The sequence below is a fragment of the Pan paniscus genome, chromosome 8, assembly GCF_029289425.2.
Source record: "Pan paniscus chromosome 8, NHGRI_mPanPan1-v2.0_pri, whole genome shotgun sequence".
NCBI classification, from domain to species: Eukaryota; Metazoa; Chordata; class Mammalia; order Primates; family Hominidae; genus Pan; species Pan paniscus.
Window position 1 is genome coordinate 141,690,145 of NC_073257.2, and position 21,772 is coordinate 141,711,916.

General features: G+C 47.4%; 1 protein-coding gene across 1 annotated transcript; it reads left to right on the forward strand.

The window, feature by feature from the left end:
* The first annotated feature begins 5,553 nt into the window (after positions 1-5,553).
* On the forward strand, positions 5,554-21,550 carry LOC129393255 (uncharacterized). Its single transcript, XM_063607206.1, has 6 exons — positions 5,554-7,397; positions 8,474-8,575; positions 8,791-8,881; positions 12,607-12,769; positions 19,410-19,479; positions 21,225-21,550. The coding sequence occupies exons 1-6, from the start codon at positions 7,289-7,291 to the stop codon at positions 21,548-21,550; spliced, it is 861 nt and encodes a 286-aa protein (XP_063463276.1). The 5' UTR covers positions 5,554-7,288.
* The last annotated feature ends 222 nt before the right edge of the window (positions 21,551-21,772 follow it).

The window sequence follows — 21,772 nt, forward strand, 5'->3', positions numbered from 1 at the left end:
GCGCAGATGCGCACGGATTCCGGGCCCAGCGCTAACTCGGATGTGTTTTCCAGCTCCGTTTATTGTCTTCCATAATGCTTAATGTACTGTTTGTATATGTTGTCCTTGCACTATATTTTGATGTGCTCTCATATATTTTATTCACCTCTGGCTTTCTACGAAGGCAAGCTCGCAGCAACACTGAGAATAATTATTCGCCGCCATCAATCAAGAGTCTCCGTGGTTGGCTCCTCATGGGATGGCCTTGATTTTAAGCATGAAATGTAACTCTTGCTCTTTGGGGCCATTTCATTCTTTGTTCCTGGGGCCTGCCTGTGGGCTCGTCGGGACACTAGAGAGCAGGCCTTCCCGTGGCCGCGGGAGAGCCGCGTTCCTGGCTGGCCATTCCCGGGCCCTCTAGAAGGGAGCGGCTGAGAGCTCTTTAGCCCTACTTGGGGTTTAAAAGTGAAAAAGGAGCAGCTCTTCCTGGTGGAAATTGCGAGCAGAGGCTGCGTGAGTTCCGTAACTCGCACACAGCCTCCATTTGGAGCCAGAATGAGCACGTGAGGGACCCCGGGCAGAGGGGCCAGTGCTGACATTATGCTCCATGCAACCTCCCATCCTGTTCTGGGAGATGGTGCAGACCAGGGGAGGGAGTCAGTGTGCGAGGGGATGAGGCTCCAGTCCTTTCCTGGGCACCAAAGCCAAATCCCCCCTGAGCACAAAGATCTTCCCTGGGTGACTGCAGAAGCAAGGAGACCTGGCCCACCGTCCCTGCTGGCTTCCTACTGCCCAGCCGCGTCTCTGCCTCCCTACCCCAAAGCCTGCAGCTCCTAAGTGCACTATTTGGGCTGTCTTGTTTGCAGCGGATGTTTGAAAGACAGACCCTCTTCTCTAGTGCTGGCCTTGAGTCCTCAGAGAGCTGTTGTTTCCTGGGTTTCTAGCTCCATGGAGGCAGAAAGAGACCCCAGGGTGTCCTTTGGAGGAAGATGAGCCCCCTGGGTTAACCGAGCTTCTGCAGTGGTGCTCCTGGGTCATCACTGTTGCCACTGGTCAGAGCCAGAGTGTGTCTGCCTGTGCTCTCCTGAACACAGTGGAGCTATTTCCAAGTTCAGGTGAAGGGGACATGGAGGTTAAGCAAGGCCAGAAAGACAGAGACGTCCTCTTCCCCTGGTAGCAGGTATTTAGCAGATGGGAAAATATTAGCAGATGGGAAATCAGCAGATACACTCAGCTCAAGATGCAAATTTAAAAGCCACCAGCCCCTGTACTAAATATTTACACTGAACATCTCTACTCCATCATCCGTCTTTTATTTTTGTGAGCCCATACAACTGTTCTTATTACAAAGTCATGTAAAAGTTGAGGAAAGAAAATTTCACCTTTGAAAACAAATTCATGATGAATTAAATTTCAGCATGAAAATAGAAAAAAAAAATTCAAATTTCTGTTGACTTTTGGGCTTATGTCCTGAAAGAGTTAATATACATTCTTCCATACATAACTTATTCACATAAATTAAATGGTACACCCCCAAAAATTGTTTCCCTAAGTAGCTGATATTGAAACTTCCATTATTGAACAGTTTTTAAAAATGCAATTCTAATCCCTTTTTAAGTTTCAATACCAAAAAAAAAAAAAAAAACCACTCCTGAGCCTCCAAAAGCCACCCTCTTCACAGACCACGAGGGCCAGATCTGCCACGTGGTTTTTGTGGACAGATTCTTTCTCTCCACATTAAAATCCTAACTGCCACGTCACACCCGCACAGAACCTCAGCAACACCTTGACATGTGTTTTCTCGCTTAGTCCTCCAGAGGCCTGTGAGGCCAGGCCTGTTACATCCACTTTACAACAGGGAGACTGAGGCTGGGATATAAAACTCACCAAGGCTCATAGATGCTTGTCATCAGAAGGGCTTGAATCCAGCTTTTTTTGACTCCAAGTCTCTCGTGCTGTCAGCCATATCCAGGGATTGAATTGGATACTTTCAAAGGGACTCTCAATCTATAAAATTCAACAATTGCCATTTTATACGCCAGTGGATTCATTTATTCCTCCAACAAGCATTTGCAAGCCTGCCATGGGCCAGGCACTGTTCTGGGGTCTGGGGATATAACCATGAAGTCCCTGCCCCAGTGGGGTTTACATTCTAGTGGAGAAGATAATGAAGAAGAAAGTCCGTAATAACATTTCACATCATGGCTCTGCTATGAAGAGAGCGCAGGCAGTGGGGTTTAGGTCAGACTGGGAAGTGCCTCGTAATCTACTATCTTGCAAGTTTTAAGATGGGATCGAATTTAGAAACAGAAGGCCTATAGCAGATGACAAAATCTGCCCTTCTTCAAAGGTGCCCTTCATCCCCAGAATGAATGGCCCCTGCCTGCGTGGACTTGGTCACCCCAATTCAAACTCAGCGTACGCAGTGCCATTGCCCTGGTGATTTTTTTCACACTCAAAAATTGGACGAGAGCACAGGGCTTGCCCACATTGTCACCACAGAAAGACGCTACGCTGGTGCATGAGGAAGTTACCCAAGTTACAGGCCCTGATTAATTTCACTCTGTTACTTATATTAGAGTGTGGTTACCTTAGCAACTGCAGAGTGGGTTGCTGTGGTGTCTGCATTCGACAGCCTGAGCTTTGAAAGCCCACAGGGTGGGATGTCGGAAGGGCAGGCATATCTGGCCCAGAAGATGGTGGTGATCCCTCGGGCCGTCTTCAGCTCGCCAGGGTCCTTAGTTGGTTCAACTGTCCGTCACGGTGTCCTGCTGCTCTGCTCACCTCTCCCATGCAGCTGGCTGCATTGTACCTCACCTCCAGCACCACTCTGCCTCCACACCTGCCCTCCCAGTCCTGCCAGGGCAGGGCCTCCTCCCTTTTGTCCTCCTGCTGGGCTCCAGGCTCCTGAGAAGCAAAGCAGTGTCTCCCTTGGTCACTGCCCCCAGGCGCCAGCCACCGGCCAGCACTGCACAGGCATGGCAGGCCCTTGATAGGCAGCGATGCTAAATGGGGTAGCTCTGTTTGTTCCAATCACCTTTAAAATGCTGTTTTATAGACAGTATTTGATAGGCCTATTTCAGCTGATTTCTAGACCTAATTTTTAAAAGCAATTATTAATCTATTTCCCAATGACTTTGATTGTAACTTGAAAACCAAAATCTAATAAGAAACATTTTGAGAAGACAGTGAAGTTCAAGGTCAGGCATCATAAATGGAGAAGTGAGGAGCCCTAAACCATTGGCCATGCCTCGTCAGCTCTGAGCTCCTCATTCCCACCTTTCCTCCTCGTTCAGCTTTATCCTTCTCTTCCTTCCCTCAGACCAGAACAGTTTTCCCAATGGCAAAAACATATTTTCATTCTAATAACACTGAGACATGACTGCCCTTTCTCCTTTCTGTCTGTATCTACATTTAAGTTACACGTAGTTACATTTGAATAAAACAGATTTGAAAGATTATGTCATAAACCTGGTACCAAAACCTAACCAAGATATTGAGAAAAAAGATATGTCAATATTTTTATGTACAGAAATGAAAAAAATATTTTACAAAATATTAGCAAAGGAAATCAAATCAAGCAATGAACAAGTGGGTTTATCCCAGGAATGCAAGGTTTGTTTAGGGTCTGGAAATCAGTCAATGTAATTTGACACATTAACAGAATAAAGGAGAAAAAAACAATCATCTCAGTAGATGTAGAAAAAATATTTGATGAAATTCAGCACTCCTTTATTATAATTTCTCAGCAAACTGTAAATGGAAACTATCCTAATCTGATAAAAGTCACCTATGAAAAGTCCACAGATAGTATACTTAATGGTGAAACATTGCCGTGCTTTTCCTCTGAGATGGGGGCACAGCCAGTATGCCTGCTCTCCTCACTTCCGTTTAACATTGTACCTGATATGCCAGGCTGTGCAATGAAACAAGTAAACCAAAATTCATAATGTTGGGGAAAGGAAAAAGTAAAACTGCTACTATTTGCAGATGACTTGATTGTTTACATAAAAATGTGAATGAATCAACAAGGGAAAAACTAAGTATATTTAGCAAGGTCATGGGATATAATACCAATATGCAAAAACCAACGGCATTTCTATTTACTGTCAACAAGCAACTGGAAATATGGAAAATTTTAAAGCAGCACTGTTTATAATAGCATAAAAACCAAAATGCTTAGCAAGGGATGTAATACATGATGTGTGAGACCTCTGTACTGAGACCCACAAAACCTTCCTTAGAGAAGTTGAAGAAAACACAAATGGAGAGATAAACAATGTTCATGGATTGGAAAGTCAATCTTATTAAGTGGTCATTTCTTCCCCAAATTAACCTAAAATTTCAAAGCAGTTCCAGTCACAATCCCAGCAGGCTTTTATAGGTACTGACAAAAAAATTAAAAACCACCTCTGAAAATGCAAAGAACTGAGAGGAGTCAAGCAACCTTGGAAAAGAACAAATTCAGAATACCTTGGCAAACTGTATTTATAATAACCAAAAATGAGAAACAACTGAATGGCACCCAACAGAAGAATGGATAAACAATTTTGTTATGTTCATACGATGGAATACTACTCAACTGAAAAGAAATGAGCTATGTATGTATGCAACAACATAGATGAATTTCATAGGCGTTATGCTGAGTGAAAGAAGCTAAACACAGAGGTACAAACGCTTTTCACTTCATCGCATTTCATTTATGTGATGTTCTGGAAGATGCCTAGCTGATCCATGATGAAACAAAATTCAGAAGGTTAGTCGCCCAGGGTGGAGTGAGGTGGATTGAACTAGGAAGAATCATGAAGGAATTTCCTGGGGTGATGGAAAATTGATGCTCGATGGGTATATAGGTTAAATGAATGTATCATTTGTCAAACATATACAATTAAGATTTGTGCATTTCAAAGCATGTAAACATTTTGAAAGAAGTAGTAATGGGGGCAGGAAGCATAAATGAAGCAGGGTTGGCAAAATGTTGATGGTGTGGAAGCCGGATTATAAGTGTCTGAGGCTCATTATACTATTCTGTTTATTTTCTATATGTTGGCAATCCTCCATGGTAAAAGATTGGTTTTTAATTTAGCACATAAAAAAGGAAATAATGCAACATAAAACATTTTAATCAGATCTCACTTTAAGTTAAAAACTTGAAAAAATGTGTTTTGCCAAAAGTATTTAATTTTCAAAGTCAGCTTCCTGTGTGGTCAGTATCTTTGGGCTTTTGTCCTTGGGGTGTCCCTCGGTTGGTGAAGGGCAGCATTGCGTCTGCTTCCTTTGTAAGGAATCTCTGAACTGAGATGGTGTCGGGAAATGATTTGGGGATAGACGTGCTGCTTCTTTACAACCATTGTTACTTGACATCTTTCCAATATTTGTTAAAGGGCGTGGCAAACACTAGTGCCGCATGTGTCACCAATGGTCACCAGCTCCAGAAGGCAAGTAAGATGTGAGCGAATTCCATGAACACCAGATGGCTTCAAGGGGCTTCCAGGTAATTTGAAGGAAAAAAGTTTAAGGACAGAAGATGATGCTGAAAAAATAAAATCAGCTCTAAAGTAAGTATATCTTTCAGTTCCCCATCCCAAAAATAGATGATAGGCAAGAAAAATGGGAGAAATGTTGACTGTGTTGAACACCACTGCAGGGATGCTGTTAACAACAGCAGTTATAGACTATCAAGTTTGAGGCTCATTGCTGTCCCCACCTGCTATGCCACACGTTATCCCCCCTTGCATTGTCAGTCACTGCCTGTGAGCCATGTGGATGTGGTCAGTCTTGAGGAGCCCCCACCGCCCTGCACGATGCAGTGGGCTTGGTGGAGAATGCCCCCCAGAGCTGCCTGCAGCCCCACGGCTGCTCCAGGCCCAGCCTCTGCTCAGCAGGTTTCTGACTTCAGTAAATGGTTTCATATCCTCCCTCTTTTATGTAGTTGGTGAATTTAAAATGGGCACCATATGGTCTTTTTTGTAACCTCAAGAAAGGTTCTCTGGGTTTACAGTAATGACACATCTAGCATTAGATTGAACCATTTTTACTTTTATTTTTAACTAAACAGGCCTGCCTTTGGAATTTTTGCATATACAATGCTATTTCCAGAATTGAACCCTAACATTAGTACAATTCTGTAGGGCAAAGGTATCCTGACAGTGTGGCATTATAGCAATAGTAATTTTTTATATTATTGGCAATAATATTTTATGTAAAAGTTTTAACATTTACAAAATGCTAGTATATCTATTATCCAAATATATCATTTTGATATCATTAATGAATTAACTAGTGATACACTGTGTGCTTTGTAGATCAAATAATCCCTCTTAAATATCAGTTTATGGAGGGAAACCATGAAGAACCACCAGGAAAATTAGAGTGCTTGAAAGACATTTGGACAGGCCAGCTGCTGCCATCCAAGGCCAGCCTGTGTTTGTGGGCATGTGAGAGGCCCCCTGATGAAACCTGGGATAGGAAGCAGCTCTGACCCCTTAACCTCAAGCAGGTAGGGGGAGAGACCCAGACGAGGACTTGGGCTGCAGGGGTGCTCTGAGCATGGCTGCCAAATGCCAGGCAGCAAAGCAGGCTTCACAGATCGTGCCTCTTTAGAAACCACCTATCAAGCCCCATGGGAGCAGAAACCTGCCCTGAGCGGCACTGATCTCTGTGTCCCACCTGGTTGTGGAGTTGCCTGGGTATGTGGTACTCAGGAGGCCTTTAGGCGGCTCCAGCTGCAGACTGGACAGACAGCTTTGTCCAGGGTGGGCTTCTCTTCACCTGCCTCAGCTCCACGAGGGCAGACAAGCCAACTGGATGGAGTCCCTGGGGCTGGGACCTGCAGCCCAGCTGGGAAGCAGACTTGCCAACAGCTGATACCAGCACGCTAGGCTTGTGTGGTCTCCAGCATGTGCAATAACCAGGACACAGAAAATTCAGTTCATACTCACGTGGGTGAGACACAGCTCACCGCTAAGACTGATGCCCAAGCAGACAGGCCACACAAGTTAGTTCAGCTTCAGAACTTCGACCACTGCATCCTCTCTGCAGAAACTGTAAGCGGTTTTAATTATGTTTAAGGCAGATCAAACTTATTTCAGAAAAGTATTAGCTCAAGACTAGGCATAGATTCCCTAGAGAGCTGCTGGCTTCAGCTCCTCCTTTCCAACAGAGCTGCTTTTTTATTATTTTTGCCATGATTCCTACTGTTTCTCTTTATTAATGCGATACTGAACTTTCCTCCAGAAAAGCAAGAGATCCTTAAGCCCATTTCAACTCTATTGCTGATGTGTTTTTATAAATATGCAGCCACCCCAGCATGCTGGGAGAGCCTGATGTGCTCCACGAGGAGCCCCCAAAAGCCGAGGGGAACACAGGACACTTCCCCGAAGGCACAGGGGCCTGGTCCTGCCCCTGGGCCACTCCAGGTGGGTCAGAGGGAGGATGAGCCAGACAGGTGGCTTCTAGGGGTTCAGCCAGAGTCCCTGTGCCCATTCCCACTGGGAACATGTCTCCCAGGCCAAGCTGGGTGTGGAGTTGAATTAAGTAACAACTCAAGCAGGGGTCAGGAGACCCCCGACCAAGGTCTGCCCCAAGGCTGGAGGGGAGGCAGAAGGGGGCTCTCCTCCCAGGTCCCCAAGGGCGGGGCCAGCGGGGGTAGGGGGAGGTGGCACAGAGGAATGGAAGACGGCCACGAAGCCTGCCCTGGTGGGCACGAGGGGAATAGGGGTGATCACAGGACATGAAGGTTTTCTGTGTAGCATTTAATGAGTTCGAGGTGTATACCCCTGTGTAACCAACACCCCAGTCAAGGTAGAGACCTTTTCTCGAACAGGTATTTGCACACCCATGTTCATAGTAGCATCATTCACAACAGTAAGAGGAGGAGACAACACAAAATGTCCTTGGATAGATGAATAGATGAACAGTGTGGCACATCCACACAATGGAATATTCACCCTTACAGATGAAGGAAATGCACACACATGCTACAACACGGATGAACCTTGAAGACGCTAGGCTCAGTGGTATCAGCCAGACAGAAAAGAACACAGAATGTGTGGTTGTCCTTACATTCGACACATAGGATTGTCAGATTCATGGAGACACACAGTAGAATAGTGGTTGCCAGGGGCTGCTGGAGAAGGAAGCAGGAAGCTAGGGTATAATGAGGGCAGCATTTCAGATCAGGAAGATGAAAAAGTGCTGGAGACAGGTGGTGCCATGTTTGAACTGCAGCTAACTGGAATCCCACCATATACTGTCCTGAGTCAGGTTCCCTCGTCCAACAGAATGCTTTGAGATTCAGCCTTGTTGTCTGTTTCAAAAGTCCAAACATTTTTGATGGCTGATTAATATTCCATTTTAAGAGCATGCCACAGTTTCTTCATTCATTCTTTTGTTGATGGACGTTGAGTTGTTTCCAGCTCTTGGCTTTTATAAATCAAGTTGCTGTAGACATTCTTTCTCAGGCCTCTTTGTGGACAGGCATTTTGTCTCCCAGGTGCATGCATGGGAGGCGATGGCTGGGCAGCTGTACATCCACCTTTAGAGACACTATCAGGTTTCCAAAGTGGCTGCACCATTTTACACACCCACCAGCCAGGTATGTTGCCCATCATCCTCAACAGCATTCAAGGTTGCTATTCCTTTTTATTTCAGCCCTGGTGGGTGTGAAGGGTGGTCTCGTGGTGGTTTTATTGTGCATTCCCTGGATGACTGATGGCGTGGAGCACTTCCTGGCTTTTGCACATCTTGGTGATGTGGTTGTTTGCTCCCTTGCTCATTTTTCTCTTTCTTTTCTTTTCTTTTTTTTCATAGAGACAGGGTTTTCATGTTGTCCAGGCTGGTCTGGAACTCCTGAGCTCAAGCAACCTGCCCACCTCAGCCTCCCAAAGTGCTGGGATTACAGGTGTGCGTCACTGTGCCCGGCCCCCACCTTGCTCATTTTTATACTGTGACCTCCTTATTGAGTTGTAGGAGTTCTGTATATTCGAGAAACAAGCCCTCTGTCAGTTCTACATGTTAGGAATATTTTCTCCTAATCCATGGCTTTTCATTTTCTTAGTAGAGACTTTTTTTAAGCAGCAAGGGATTGATTATAGGGTATTAAGTAGCTTCAGGATGTTTGGAAGGAAGTTTAAAATGCTGAGCTCTCAGGAACAACTTCCAGATGTGGACAGCAGAGTTGGCCCGGAGGCAGGGTGGTTGCCACACAGCTGCCTCCAGAATCACTCTGCTTCTGTCATAGTCAAGAAGCCTCCCCTGTCTTTTGTGTTTTTAAACTTTTTATTCTGACATAATTTTAGACGTATAAAAAGAATTCCAAAGATAGTACAGAGGGTTCCCATATGCCTTGACCCAGCTTGACCCTCATAACATCAGCCTCTTATGTAACCATAGTAGAATTGTCAAAACTAAGAACTTAACAACAATTCAACACTGGTAACTGAACTATAGACTTTATTAGGAGTGCACCAGTTTCTCCACAAACATTGGTTTTCTGTTCCAGGATCCATTCCAAGATACCATATTGCATTTAGCCATCATAGCTCCTTAGTCTCCTCCAATCCATGATCATTTCCTAGATTTTCCTGTTCTTTCACGACTGACTCAATTTTTAATTATGTCCATGAAGCTCATAAACTTAAAAAAAATACCAACTAATCCTAATAGTTTTAGATTACTTAGGATTTTCATCATATCTGATCATGTCATCTGTGAAAAAATAATAGTTTTACTTTTTCCTCTCCCATCTTTATGTCTGTCTTTTTTTTTTCTTGCCTTATTTCACTGGTTACCATCTCCAGTCAATGTTGAGTAGAAGTGGAAAGAATGGACATTCTTGCCGTGTTCTGCATCTTACGGGAAAATCATCCAGGCTCTTGCCATTATGCATGATATTAGCTGTAGGTATTTCATAGATGCCCTTTAGTTCATTGAGGAAGTTCTCTACCAGTCTTCATTTGCTGAGAGTTTTCAAAATGAATGAGTTTTCAAAATGAGTGAGTTGAATTTCACCATGAATGAGTTGAATGCTTTTTCTTCGTCTCTTGAGATGATTGTATGATTTTTCTCTTTACTCTGCTAATGTGACTTACAATTGATTTTCAAATGTTAAAACAATCTTGACTTCCTGGAGTAAACTCATTTGATCATGATTATATTTTATTTCTTACACATTATGGATTTGATTTGTGAAGGATTTTTGTTTCTGTTCAAGAATGATATTGGCCTATAGTTTTTTTTGCTCTTTCATTATTCTCCAGCTTTGATGTTAGGTTTGTGCTGGACTCATAAAATATATTGGGAATTGTCACCTCTTCCTCTCTTCTCTGAAAGAATGTGTAAAATTGGTCTTACTTATTTCTCATATATTTGGTAGAATTTACCAGTGAAGCCTTTGGAGCCTGGAGTTTTCTTTTGGGGAGATCTTTAATCACAGATGCAATTTAAACAACAGATATGGGGCTGTTTACATTTTCTATTTATATTGTGTCTATCATAAAGTTATGTATTTCCAGGAATTTATCCATTTCCTCTTTGTTGAATTTATGGCATAATGAGGTTCACAATATCCCTTTACTCACCCCTAATATCATTAGGATATATAAATGTCTCCCTTTTAAAAAAATTCTGATATTAGTATTTCATATTTCCTTCCTTTTTATTTGTTTGTTTGGGTCTGGATCAGTCATGCTAGATATTATACTTTTCTTTTTTTTTTTCTTTTTTTGAGACGGTGTTTTGCTCTATCACCCAGGCTGCAGCTCCCACCTACCAGGTTCAAGTGATTCTCCTGCCTCAGCCTTCCAAGTAGCTGGGATTACAGGCACATGCCACCACACCCAGCTAATTCTTGTATTTTTAGTAGAGACGGGGTTTCACCATATTGGCCAGGCTGGTCTTGAACTCCTGACCTCAGGTGATCTGCCTGCCTCGGCCTCCCAAAGTGCCAGGTAGATATTATGGTTTTCTATTACTGCATAACCAACTATCCCAAAATGTAATCACTTCAGACAACAATGATTTGTTATTTCTCACATTTCTGTAGGTGAACTGGGCATCTCTTCTGCTGGTTCCATCTGGGTTCACCCATGGGTGGGCCCCACTCTGCAAGAGGGTCCATAGGGCTGGACCGTCCAGGTTGGTCCCACTCCCAGGTTTAGCCCTTTTCACTGTCTCTTGTAGCCTGCCATCCTCCTGTGGGTTAGATCTTCTTTCTTACTTGGCGGTCTCAAGAAAGAATCCAAAAGGGCAAAGGCAGGAGCCCCAAGACCAGCTGAGGCCCAGGCTCTGAACGCACACAGCATCACTTCTGCCACATTCTGTTATTGACCAAGGCAAAGTCACAAGGCCAGTCCTCATGTAATAGAGTTGAGAAATGTATGGGAGATGTGGCAGAGTTTCATTGCAAAGGGTCATGCCTTTTTCAAAGGAAGAATCTGTGGCCATGAAACAATTTATCACGTTCCACAATGTGGCCATAAATTATTTATTTTCTTCCCACATACACCATATTCTTTCTCCCATTCCAGTATGGCTAAAAGTCTTATCCCAGTTAGGGGACTTGGCTCAAAGTCCATAGTGCTGTGATCAACATCAGGTCCATCTGGACATGTACACATGGCTCTTCTGGTGTGATTCTTCTTGATCCAGAAATCTGTGAACTAAAAAGCCATGTTACCCCACAGCAGGGCCAGGATGATCACAACAGTCACCCCCATCTGAAAGGAGAGGAACATGAGGCACAATGGAGGTCACTGGTTCTTACCAATCCTAAGCTTCAGAAGGGCCCAGGTAGTCAGATCCCCCTACTCTAGAGGAAGAAGATATTCCTTGATTAAGGCACAGTTCTGCTCTCAGGAGGGGCTTCCTAGTCCTTTTTTCTCTCCATTGTTCTCTTGTTCTATTCTCCAAGGATCTTTTATTTTCCATCAGAAATGGCCCATGTTTGAAGATGAGCATCTTTTCCTGTTTCCAGCCCATAGGAAGCTGGAGGCCCAGAAGTGTCTTTTAATTTTGAATGATATCAGCCCCTTTTAGTGAAAGCTGGTGGTGCTCTTATTAATACATTTCTCTCAAAAATTTTATGAGTCTCCTATGAATCTTATTGGAGCTTGAGGCTTCTCTATGCACCACCACCCCCACCCCACAAAAAAAGAACAACTGTAATTCCTTTCAAGACAGACCCCTCTTCACTTTGGATATGTCAGGCTCCTATGAGACAGTGCTCCATGGGTTCTTAGGAAGCCTCTTTCCCCTTGTTGAGAGGTTCCCTGAGGCACTGCCTTCAGTCTTTCTGAGGCCTCAACAAAGGATCCCATGAGCAGACCCTCAAATCAGTCCTTTCTTTGAGGCCATTTCTTCCGTTAGGGATATTTTGCTGACTGTTGAAACCGAAAACGAGAAATACTTCCATTTTTCAATGAACCAATCAGGATTGGGGACACTTTTCTGTTCCCTCTGAATTCTGCTTGCAAACTAAATGGATTTTGGGTTTGTTTTGGTTTTGGTTTGGTTTTTAGCCCATCTCTCTTTTCCTATATCTTTTCCTAATTGGCACTTTCAACACTCTACTAAGAAATGTTTTCATCCATATTTACAAATTATTTGGGTACATTTTCTATTTTCCAGGTTACTGCTGGCAATGGTCCTGCTGGTGGCTCTGTCCCTGCTTCATTCAGGTTGCTCTTCTCCAGCCTCCCATGGTCCCCTCCTCACGGCTCTCCCAGTGCTTCCTCAGCACCTTTCCAGCTTCCACCTGATGCCTGCTTTGAAAACCAGGTCAAAGTTTCAGGTTCGTGTTAGAACAGCACCCAACTTCCAGTTCAGTGATGTGTCACTACATAACAGACCACCACGGCGCTTCAACGGTGATGCCTTGCTGTTTCTCCCAGTTCTGTGCTTGGCTGGGTAGTTCCTTACTCACATGGTTCCTTCAGCTCGAGGGTTTGCTGGGTGGGAGGGTCCGAGATGGCCTGGCTCACCTGTCCAGCTGCTGCTTGCTGTCGATGGGGGCCCCACAGTTCCCTCCTGTATGGTTTCCATCCTCCAGGAGGCTTCCTTATGTTCTGGCCTCAGGGCTGTGCATCAAGAGGGTGGAGACAGGGGTGTGTTGGCTGGAGCTGGGCCCCCGAGCTCACACAGCTTCACTTCTGCCAGTTCCTACCGTTGGTCAAAGCAAGCCACAGGGCAGACACCTCCAAGGGAAGGGGACGCAGTCCCCATGACAGTTACAGCAAAGTCACCTGCAAAGGGAGTATGAGAAGACTTTTCAAGATAAACTTAGGAAGGCGTCTACCACACCAGATGTTGATTAATTTCATGGGTCTTTCTAGGTCCTGGTTGAACCTCAGTGTCCCTATTCTTTGTAGCCACGGCTTCACCTTCTCTGGCTCCATGACACAGAGTGTTCACGAGAGACATCGCTTCTAAAAGATGCCCTCTCTCCTGTACAAGGCTTGGAGTGGTATAAAATTCTAATATATAATTCTCTAAGGGAACTGCCAAAGCCTTTTCCGTGGGAGTTTGTGCCATGGTGCCACTGCAGGGTAGGGTCATTTTGAGGAGCAAGGCATGTGCTCGTTTTGCACAGAGCAGCTGCCCTGGACCAGCGTTCCTGGGGGTCAGCAGGCATCTCACAAGGGTGTCCCACCGCCACTGCCTCCACTGTCCCACTCTCACCGCTGACCTCCCTCTCTCCCATTTCCAAGCACCTGCCTCCCTTTCTTCTCCCTGCTTTCTTATTTCCCTCTTCTTAAGGGAACTCTTGAGAACCTAATCGGCAGTCTTTCAAGGGATCTGTCCCAGAGTGGGCTGCAGAGCTTGAGGAGCGAGGCCATTTGGAGTGTCCCAGGCCCCCGAGGCCTCAAGGCCATCCGCCTGGCTGCAGTGCAGCCCACAGATGACCTGGGCTCATGGAACCAGCCAGGGAGGCCACCGTCTCCAGGTTCTGTGTCAGTGTCTGGGGTGGCCCACACCCCAGGCTGGCACTCCTGCAGTACCTGCTGGCTCGTTGTGTTCCTGGGCGCTTCTGGTCTTGCTCTCCTCAGGAGGTGGGCACCTTGCCAGCACAGGGCCCTGAGTGTTTCCAAAGGTGGGAGAGAGGCGAGGAGGCAGCACTCGCCTGGACTTCCCTGGAGTCCGCCCGGCCCATGCAGCACCTGGGGCTCTTCAGGGGACCCCACTCCAAAGCAGAATGAGACACACAGGGGTTTTCTGATGGTTCTTTCATCCCCTCAGCTCCTCTTTCTTCAAATCGCCTTTAACCTCAGTCAGAATGCCAGTCTTCGCCAGGTTGGCCCAGTGCCCAGCACCCTCGCACCTACGCAGAGATTCTGGCGGCACTGCTGAGGCAGGAGTTGGTTCTCCCAGCTGTGGGTGAGCTCTGGTGTGAGCTTTGGTGGTCGCTGGGCCCCACAGACCCTACTCGCCCAGAGCAGGGGCTGCCTACATCATGAGTGTGTGAGCCACAGTCATGGCCAGAAAGAGCCCACTCCAGAGAGACATGCAGCCTCTGCCCCCCAGGCCCACTGTGGGGCTCCTTCAAACATGCAGCCACAGGCTTACCCCTACAGCTCACTGGTTAGGGACATGGCGTGGCTGTGGCTGGAGGGCTGGGGCTGGGGCTGGTCCCTGTGTCCATGGGAGGTGGAGGCAGGTTCCTGCAGCCCAGCTGCCACGGTGTGCAAGCTGCAACAAAAGCTTGGGTGTTTCTTCAAAAATGTTGATGTCAGACAGGACAAAATGTTGTGAGGATGTTCCAGATAAAAGAAGACTAAAGAGACATGGCAATTAACTGCGATGGACTGAATCCTGGACTGAAAGAAAAAAAAAATGTTAGAAAGGAGATTACTGGGTTAATTGACAACATAGGACTGTGAATGAGAGAGTGCTGTGTCCGCATTACACCTCGGAGCTGGCGACTGCACTGAGGCTATGTCCCTAACGCTTTCCTCTCAGAAAGTGTATGGGGATGAAAAGCCACAGTGCATTCATCTCCCCCCACAGTGGCTCAGAAAATACACAGTTGTAGGCGGAGAAGTCCATGATGACAACATTAACGGTGTCAGTAACAAATCTGGGTGCAGGGTCGATGGGTGTTTGCAGTATTGTTATTCTTGCAGTGTTCCTATGAGTTTGAAATTCTTCCCAAATAAGACTCAATGGTTTTAGTTTTACTAAATGGTTATGTTTTCTGGGGCCCAGACATCCTGCATCACTCCCTGGCAAGCTACCCCATGGGTTCCTGAGGACTGTGGAGTTGCAGGTGGCCATGCCACAGAGCAGCCCCTCCACAGGGGACTCAGAGCCTTGGCGGGTGGCTGCAGAACTGCCCCAAGACTCAAGACAGGGGAGGGGAAGTGAGGGGCACAGCGTGCAGGGATGTCCACAGATCTGCAGACTGCTCGAGCTCCTTCCCTGGAAGCCGTGTGTAGACACTAACCTCTTCTTTTTTGTCTTCCTGGCAAGGCAGAGGCAGCTATTGAACAGAGTGGGGCATAGCACTTCCTTAAGTGTTTGGAACCGGGGCAGCTGAAGACCTGTTGTCTCTCCTCCTTGGCTCCAGAGCCCTCCGATGCCCTTAACGTTTGGATTGATACTCCTCGTTGGGCCTGTCTTCAATTTGGTTTCAGGCACTTTCCAATAAGTGCATGAAGTGCTCTGGGGCTGAGGAGAGGCACTAAAGAAATCAATACATGTTCATCATCATCGAGGCACTTATGAGGGCCGGCTGTCCCTCGGGTCGGCCCACAGAGGTGCATGCTCGCCCGGGCTGCCCTGCTGGTTTTGTGTTTCCCCATGGATGGCCAACCAGTCTCAATAATGATCAATATCACTTTATCAATGCATCACTATTAACCAGGGTGCTTTAGCCGTCTCGCATTCCTGTCTTGGAAGAGTGCCTTCCAGACATTGAGATTTACAGTCCAGGGCTGCATATTCATTTCCTTCCCTCTCTGGTGGGGTTCCCAGGCAGGAGGCCCCAGAAACCAGCCCTGCCTTCTAGGAGTTTGTAGTCTGGTAGGGTAAGGGGATGAGGGGGATGGTGGGGAGAAGCAGGGGGAGGGGAGGGATCATGAGCATGCCCTGCAATTACAGAGCTGGTTTTGAGTTTTAGAAGTTTATGCCAGACTTACTCTGGATATTTTCTGACTTGTTTTGAGAAAGGAGGGTGGTCCCCCTGACCCCAGGAGCTTGAAGAAGCATCCATGAGTTCATACGTGAAAACCAGAGTAGTCGTTATACGTGGACAGCAGTTGACAGTTTCCGAAGCTTGTGCCTGTGTGGACATTGTTCATTTTATGGAAACTCACAGTAATCCCAAGAGATGGGCAGAGCAGATGGCAGCCTCCCCACTGTAGAAGAACAGGGAGCCTCTGGGCCCACAGAGCAGCAGGGGCTGAGCCAGGCGGGTCTCACTCCTCCTGGCTGGGTCACCTCCTGTGTCACCCTGGCTCTATTTTCTGGAGTCAGGGGTTGGACGGGGCCACAGTCAAGGTGATGTGCAGCCTGCCAGCAGCCCCAGTCCCTCGCGGGCAGCACAGCCAGGAAAGCGAACGGGCTTCCTTTTCCCTCTGCCCCAGCACGGGAGGGCATTCAGGGTGGGAGGGTGAGACAGGAGATTTCTGTCCTCGCTCTCTTTCCTTCAAGTCTTCAGAAAGTGCCCCCCATGTTTTTAATAGGGTTTGGTTATGTTTGGTGCACAGACCCTGCCAATGTCCTTTCCCCAGAGCCCTTTGTGTCCAGCAGTGGGTCACACCCAGGCCTTATCCACCATCGATTCCCTTCACCCTCCAGCCCCTGGGACCCCACCATCCCACTTCATATTGTGAAGAGCCCTCTAAGGAAAATAAGCAAGGCTCACTGCCTGCACCTTCCAGGAGGGCATACGGAGCCCCAGAGCGAGTGTGTGGCTTGCCCAAAATTGCCAAGTGGCTCCTGGCTTGCCACTTCCCCCAGCCAGGCCCTGAAAGGTCGCTGCCCAGGGTTCCCTCATGGGACTGTCTGTTTCCAGGCTAAGAAGGCTCGCTCACCTGGGTAGCGGTGCTGCCCTTCGAAGGTGTGTGGAACAGGAACAGTGTGCATGGAAGAGCTGCTGTGCTCCAGCAGCTGGCCTGGGCTTCTCATCCATCTCCCCTGGGGTGGCTAAACCCCTTTCTACTGCCTCTGTCTGTCAACTAAACCCTGAACACCCACCGGAGCCTCCTCTCACTCTGCCACCGCCCTGGTCCGTGCCGGGGTCTCTCTTCGGGACCCTGCCCCCTTCTCCTGGCGCTGGCCATCTGCAGTCCCACCCCCTGAGGCCCATGCCGACACGGGTCTCCAGGAGCACAGAGGGTGCATGCTTTCTGTTTAAAATCCACCACTGGCTTCCAACCAAGCCCCATCCTCAGCAGGGGGAACAGGCACCTTGGACATCCCAGTCCCTTCTCCCCATCCCTATCCACATGGCCCCTGTCCCCCAGGGCCTGGAAAGTGTCGCACCAATATTCTCTTCTGAGGGGTGGGAAAGAGGGGAGCTTCCTCCTGGCCTCAAAATGGACAGTGTTAGGAAGGTCACCGGCAGGGAGCAGGAGCCTGTGATTCCAGTAAACACCTCACTCGAAGGGGCTTTATGGAGACAAAGGAAACTTCTCCTGGCCATGATGTGGGTTTTTTGACAAACAAGCCCTGACCCTTAAATAATTGTCCAGATCCTGGTGACAGCAGATGCACCCCACAGCCGCTGCGAGCTGCTCACTTGACCCGTGACCTCTGACTTCATGTGAGTGAGCACGGGCCACGGTCTGCGGCTTCGGGAGGACCTGGTTATGGGATGCTATTGACGAGGCATTTATAAATATTTAATCTTCACGTTAAAAATATGGGACAGAAGAACCATTAGTCGCCGACAATAAAAAGGCTCTCTCTGCTGATCGTTGGGGCAAAAGAAGATCAGGGTAGATTTTGATCAGGCTAAATGACAGTACTATACGTTGAAAAAAATGTAAATAAGTGCTGTTTCCAAGGCAGTCATAGCTCAGACCTGTGGTCAAGGATCTAAAACTGGCCTGTCGATTCCACAGAATCTGTGCAAAGTACAGACCATTCATACAAAACAGAATGGATGGTTTATTTACGCCCAGTGCCATTAAGAATGGAGGAGAAAAGTTCAGCCCAGGATAAGAAGCTTAAATCTTGATTTTTTTTTCCCTTCCCCCTCTCAAAAGAATGGGTTCCTTGCATTGTAAATTATCCAACCCTTGTCCTTGGGTTGGCAGCTACTTCAGGCTGGTACAGACATTGCATAATCTTAAATATTGATTCTTGTTAGACCAAAAAAAAAGTCTGAGAGCACCGAGCTCCCCTGGTCTGCATATCCAGGAAATCGCCTTGGCTATAGCTCACTTCTGATGGCCCCTGGCCTCCTGACAGCGAGATCCATTCTGATTAGAAAAGTTCTAAGAGAAAAAGCAATGGTTAGGATCTCCTCTCCATCATAGCAAACACGGGATCAACTTCTGCCTAAGTGTGAGTCCTCAAGTGCTCCCAGAGCTTTCTGGGCAGAGTAAACCCAAAATGATGCAAAGCCCATCATCCACTCACTCCCTGCAAGTGAAGCTCCCCCGCTTTGGGCAGTGCTCCCTGCCCCATTGAGGCCTCTCCACACTGGGTGATGGGTGCACGCCTCTGCTGACCCTGGAGGGTTCCCCACTGGTGCTCCGTCCCCTTTGTCTGTCCCCAAGACAGTGTGGGGCAGAGCTGGAAGTGCTGATATTGTCCATCCCAAGAAATGATGCCTTCATAGGAAGAAACTGATTTTCATAAAGCCAAACTGTGTGGTGTGATGTTTACAGCTCTATACGGAGTCCCCCAGGCACCGAGATAACTAAGGCTTGGGTTTTAGGAGAATGAAGAGAATGGTCTGTGTAAATCCATTAGGGTTAAAAAGGAGCCACTTCTCTCTCCCGATGTACAGACCACCTTAGCGCTGGTGGAGGAAGACGGCCAACATCACAAAGAGAACTTGTGGCCATTTCCCGGGCTCCCAGTTTGAGAAGCGCGACGCCACTTCGGTGACTAAATGCAGAAAGAAACCCGAACCATAAAGTGTGTCTTCAGTTTGGCAACTTGTGGTACAATTTCATGAAATGCAATTAATTTTTCTAGTCCTCTGTGGCTACAAGTTTCATTATCTATTATCTAACCAGTCAACTTTGGTTACCTGCCAGTAGCATCCACGGGAAAGAGACCTGTTGACTGATTTCTTCAGTTTCATGTTGAAAAGCCCTTCCCCTGAAAACTGTTTCTAGTTACTCCAACTGTCAATTGAATTATGGTGAAAAGCCAAGAGTGTTTGCAAAACGGAGTTATGTGTTAAAATGGTGCAAGGTGCTTCTCATTTAATGCAGATTCGTTTTCCCACTGGTTTCTTCTTGCTGTGTGTTCTGCAGGTCTTGGAAGAAACCATCACACCAAGGTCATTTCTGAGCACAGCGTGGAAGCTCCTATGTCTGCAGGCAAGTGATTGATTGAAGTTTGGCTAAAAGAAAGCAACAAACCGGGGTCTTGGACTGTGTGAAATTGTAATAGTTAAAGCCTCCTCCCAGTAACCAATCACTGCTGACCACACTCTGCAGGCCTCCTGCTCAAACCAGAGATGCCTCATTGAATCCTCAACTGTTATTTGAAGCCACTGGGTTGCCAGGATAGTAAGGGGCCAGTTCCACAGGGAGCTTCAGGGCCTGGTACAAAACCTAATGGTCTAGCCCAGTGCCCTTCCAGACCCAATGGGCTGTTTCTGAAGTTTACCTCAATCTACAGAGAAGGCAAATTACTATTAGATGGCATAGCAGATCCACATTGTGCAAATCAATGGCTTATTTTCAGCTGAGCCTTCTCTGTTCTTTAAAGCAGGCCCCAAAAACCTCTGCTATGGTCTGAATGTGTCCCCCCTCACCAGCCCCAAATTCGTATGTTGAAACCCTAACCCCTAAAGTGATGGCATTAAGAGGTGGGCCCTTTTAGGAGGTGATTAGGTCATGAGGGTGGAGCCCTCAAGAAGGAGATTGGTGCCCTTATTATGAAAGGCCTCAGAGAGCTGCCTTGGCCCTCCCACCCTGGCAGGAAGGTGCCATTTGCAAACCAGGCAGAGGAGAGACAGTAGATCTGCTGGTGCCTTGACCTTGGACTTCCCGGCCTTAGGAACTGTGAGAAATACAATTTTGTTGTTTCCAAGCTACCCTATCCATGGGATTTTACGATAGGAGCCCTAACAAAGGCTGTTTGGGGGAGTAGCAGCCACAGGTCTGGATGTCAGAGTGATAGTTCATATTTATTGTCAAAGCCTCTATTTCCCACCACGGCCCCCCCGACAGCCTAGCTCCAGTCCCTACCCCGATGAGTCTAAATGCATGAACTTCTGCCAGACAAAGAGTTCTGGTTAGGGGCTAGCCTTTAGCTGCTACTTTCTTATTTCTCAGCCTTAAAAAACGAAATCAGTGTTCCTCCTAGGGTTCTGAGTGCCTCACCTTTTATCTCTGTGATCTGCCTCCTCCTGAACCTGCCAGCCCCAGAGCCACAGCAGGGGTGGCTTAGTCTCTCATTAACCAGGTTTCCCTCCCATCTCTGCTATTCCTAAAGGTACCATTCAGTGGCCTCTAATGCTCGGACTATCCCTGAGCTTTTATAAAGAAGAAAAATCTTATCAGCAGCTTTCCAGTGTTTTTGAGAACTATTTGTGTTTTTTGAGATCTATTTTCTATTTTTATTCTTTATCTCTGTTTCTTCATCTTTGAGTTCCTCCAGTGACCCTGGCAGGAGGCCGGCCATTGCTAATGATTTACAGTACCTGGGCTTCATCAGTTGCTCTATAACTTCCTCGTTAGAAACTTATTTTTGTCAAGGAGACACTTTAGCTGCCCATAAAAACTGCCTTTGGAATCGAAATTCCTCTGAAACTCACACAAATGCTTCATTAAATTTCTTTGCTTCTCTGTCTCTTAATTTCCCCACATGGATCAGAACTCGATAGGAGATCGTCTAAAGCCACCCAGTAGCCCCAGAGAGGTAGCTCAGGGCCCTCCAGCACCTCCCATGAGCACGGCACTTTACAGTTTACAAGCCTCTCCTTGCTCTTGGCAGCAGCCCTCCAGGGCAGGCAGTGATGTCCTCATCTTAGATGAGAAGTCTCTGAGCTGGCATTTCCTAAGGTCTCTCTGCTCTTCTGAGGGTGACTGGACTCTGACCCGGTCCCGATTCCTCTGCAGTCCATGAGGCAGCTGTCCTGGCTCTTCAGAAGGGATGGACCTGGGACCAGTCACTTGGAGGAGCCAGGAAGGAGGGGCTGCAGGGACTGAACAGCCTGGTTGCCCAAGGGACCCAGGGCAGAGGGCGGTTGTGGCAGGTCTTTCTCCTTTCCGAGGCCCTGAGCAGCTCTCTACAGCGTGGCTCGCTGCACCCCCAGACATCTTCCTGCCACATGAAGGGGTCCCTGGAGGCAGGGCTGACCCGACGCATCTTTGAAGCTCCCCCCATCACCCACATTGATGGGAGAGGCCTGAGCATTGCTGCCAGCTCACCCTGTGTTGAATGATGGTCACACCCACCCTACATCTCCCAGGAAGCCAGCACCCCCTCCCCTCTGGGGTGGGCACCCCCTCTGCTGTGCTCAGAGCCCGGCTCCTGCCCACTCCCTGACGTGGAGTGGTGAGGACAAGCCTTTCCCATAGGCACTGCCACATTTGTGGGGTCCTCTGCCAGCCACCACCACTGCCTCCCCACAGCCAGCACAGCCAGCATCCCCACCCTCCTGCCG

Excerpts from the sequence above, each read along its gene's own strand:
- LOC129393255 (XM_063607206.1), top strand. The coding sequence starts at position 7,289 with ATGCTGGGAGAGCCTGATGTGCTCCACGAGGAGCCCCCAAAAGCCGAG. Across the intron at positions 7,398-8,473 it reads CTGCCCCTGGGCCACTCCAG|GTGCATGCATGGGAGGCGAT; the intron begins GTGGGTCAGAGG and ends TTTGTCTCCCAG. Across the intron at positions 12,770-19,409 it reads AAACCAGGTCAAAGTTTCAG|GTCTTGGAAGAAACCATCAC; the intron begins GTTCGTGTTAGA and ends TGTGTTCTGCAG.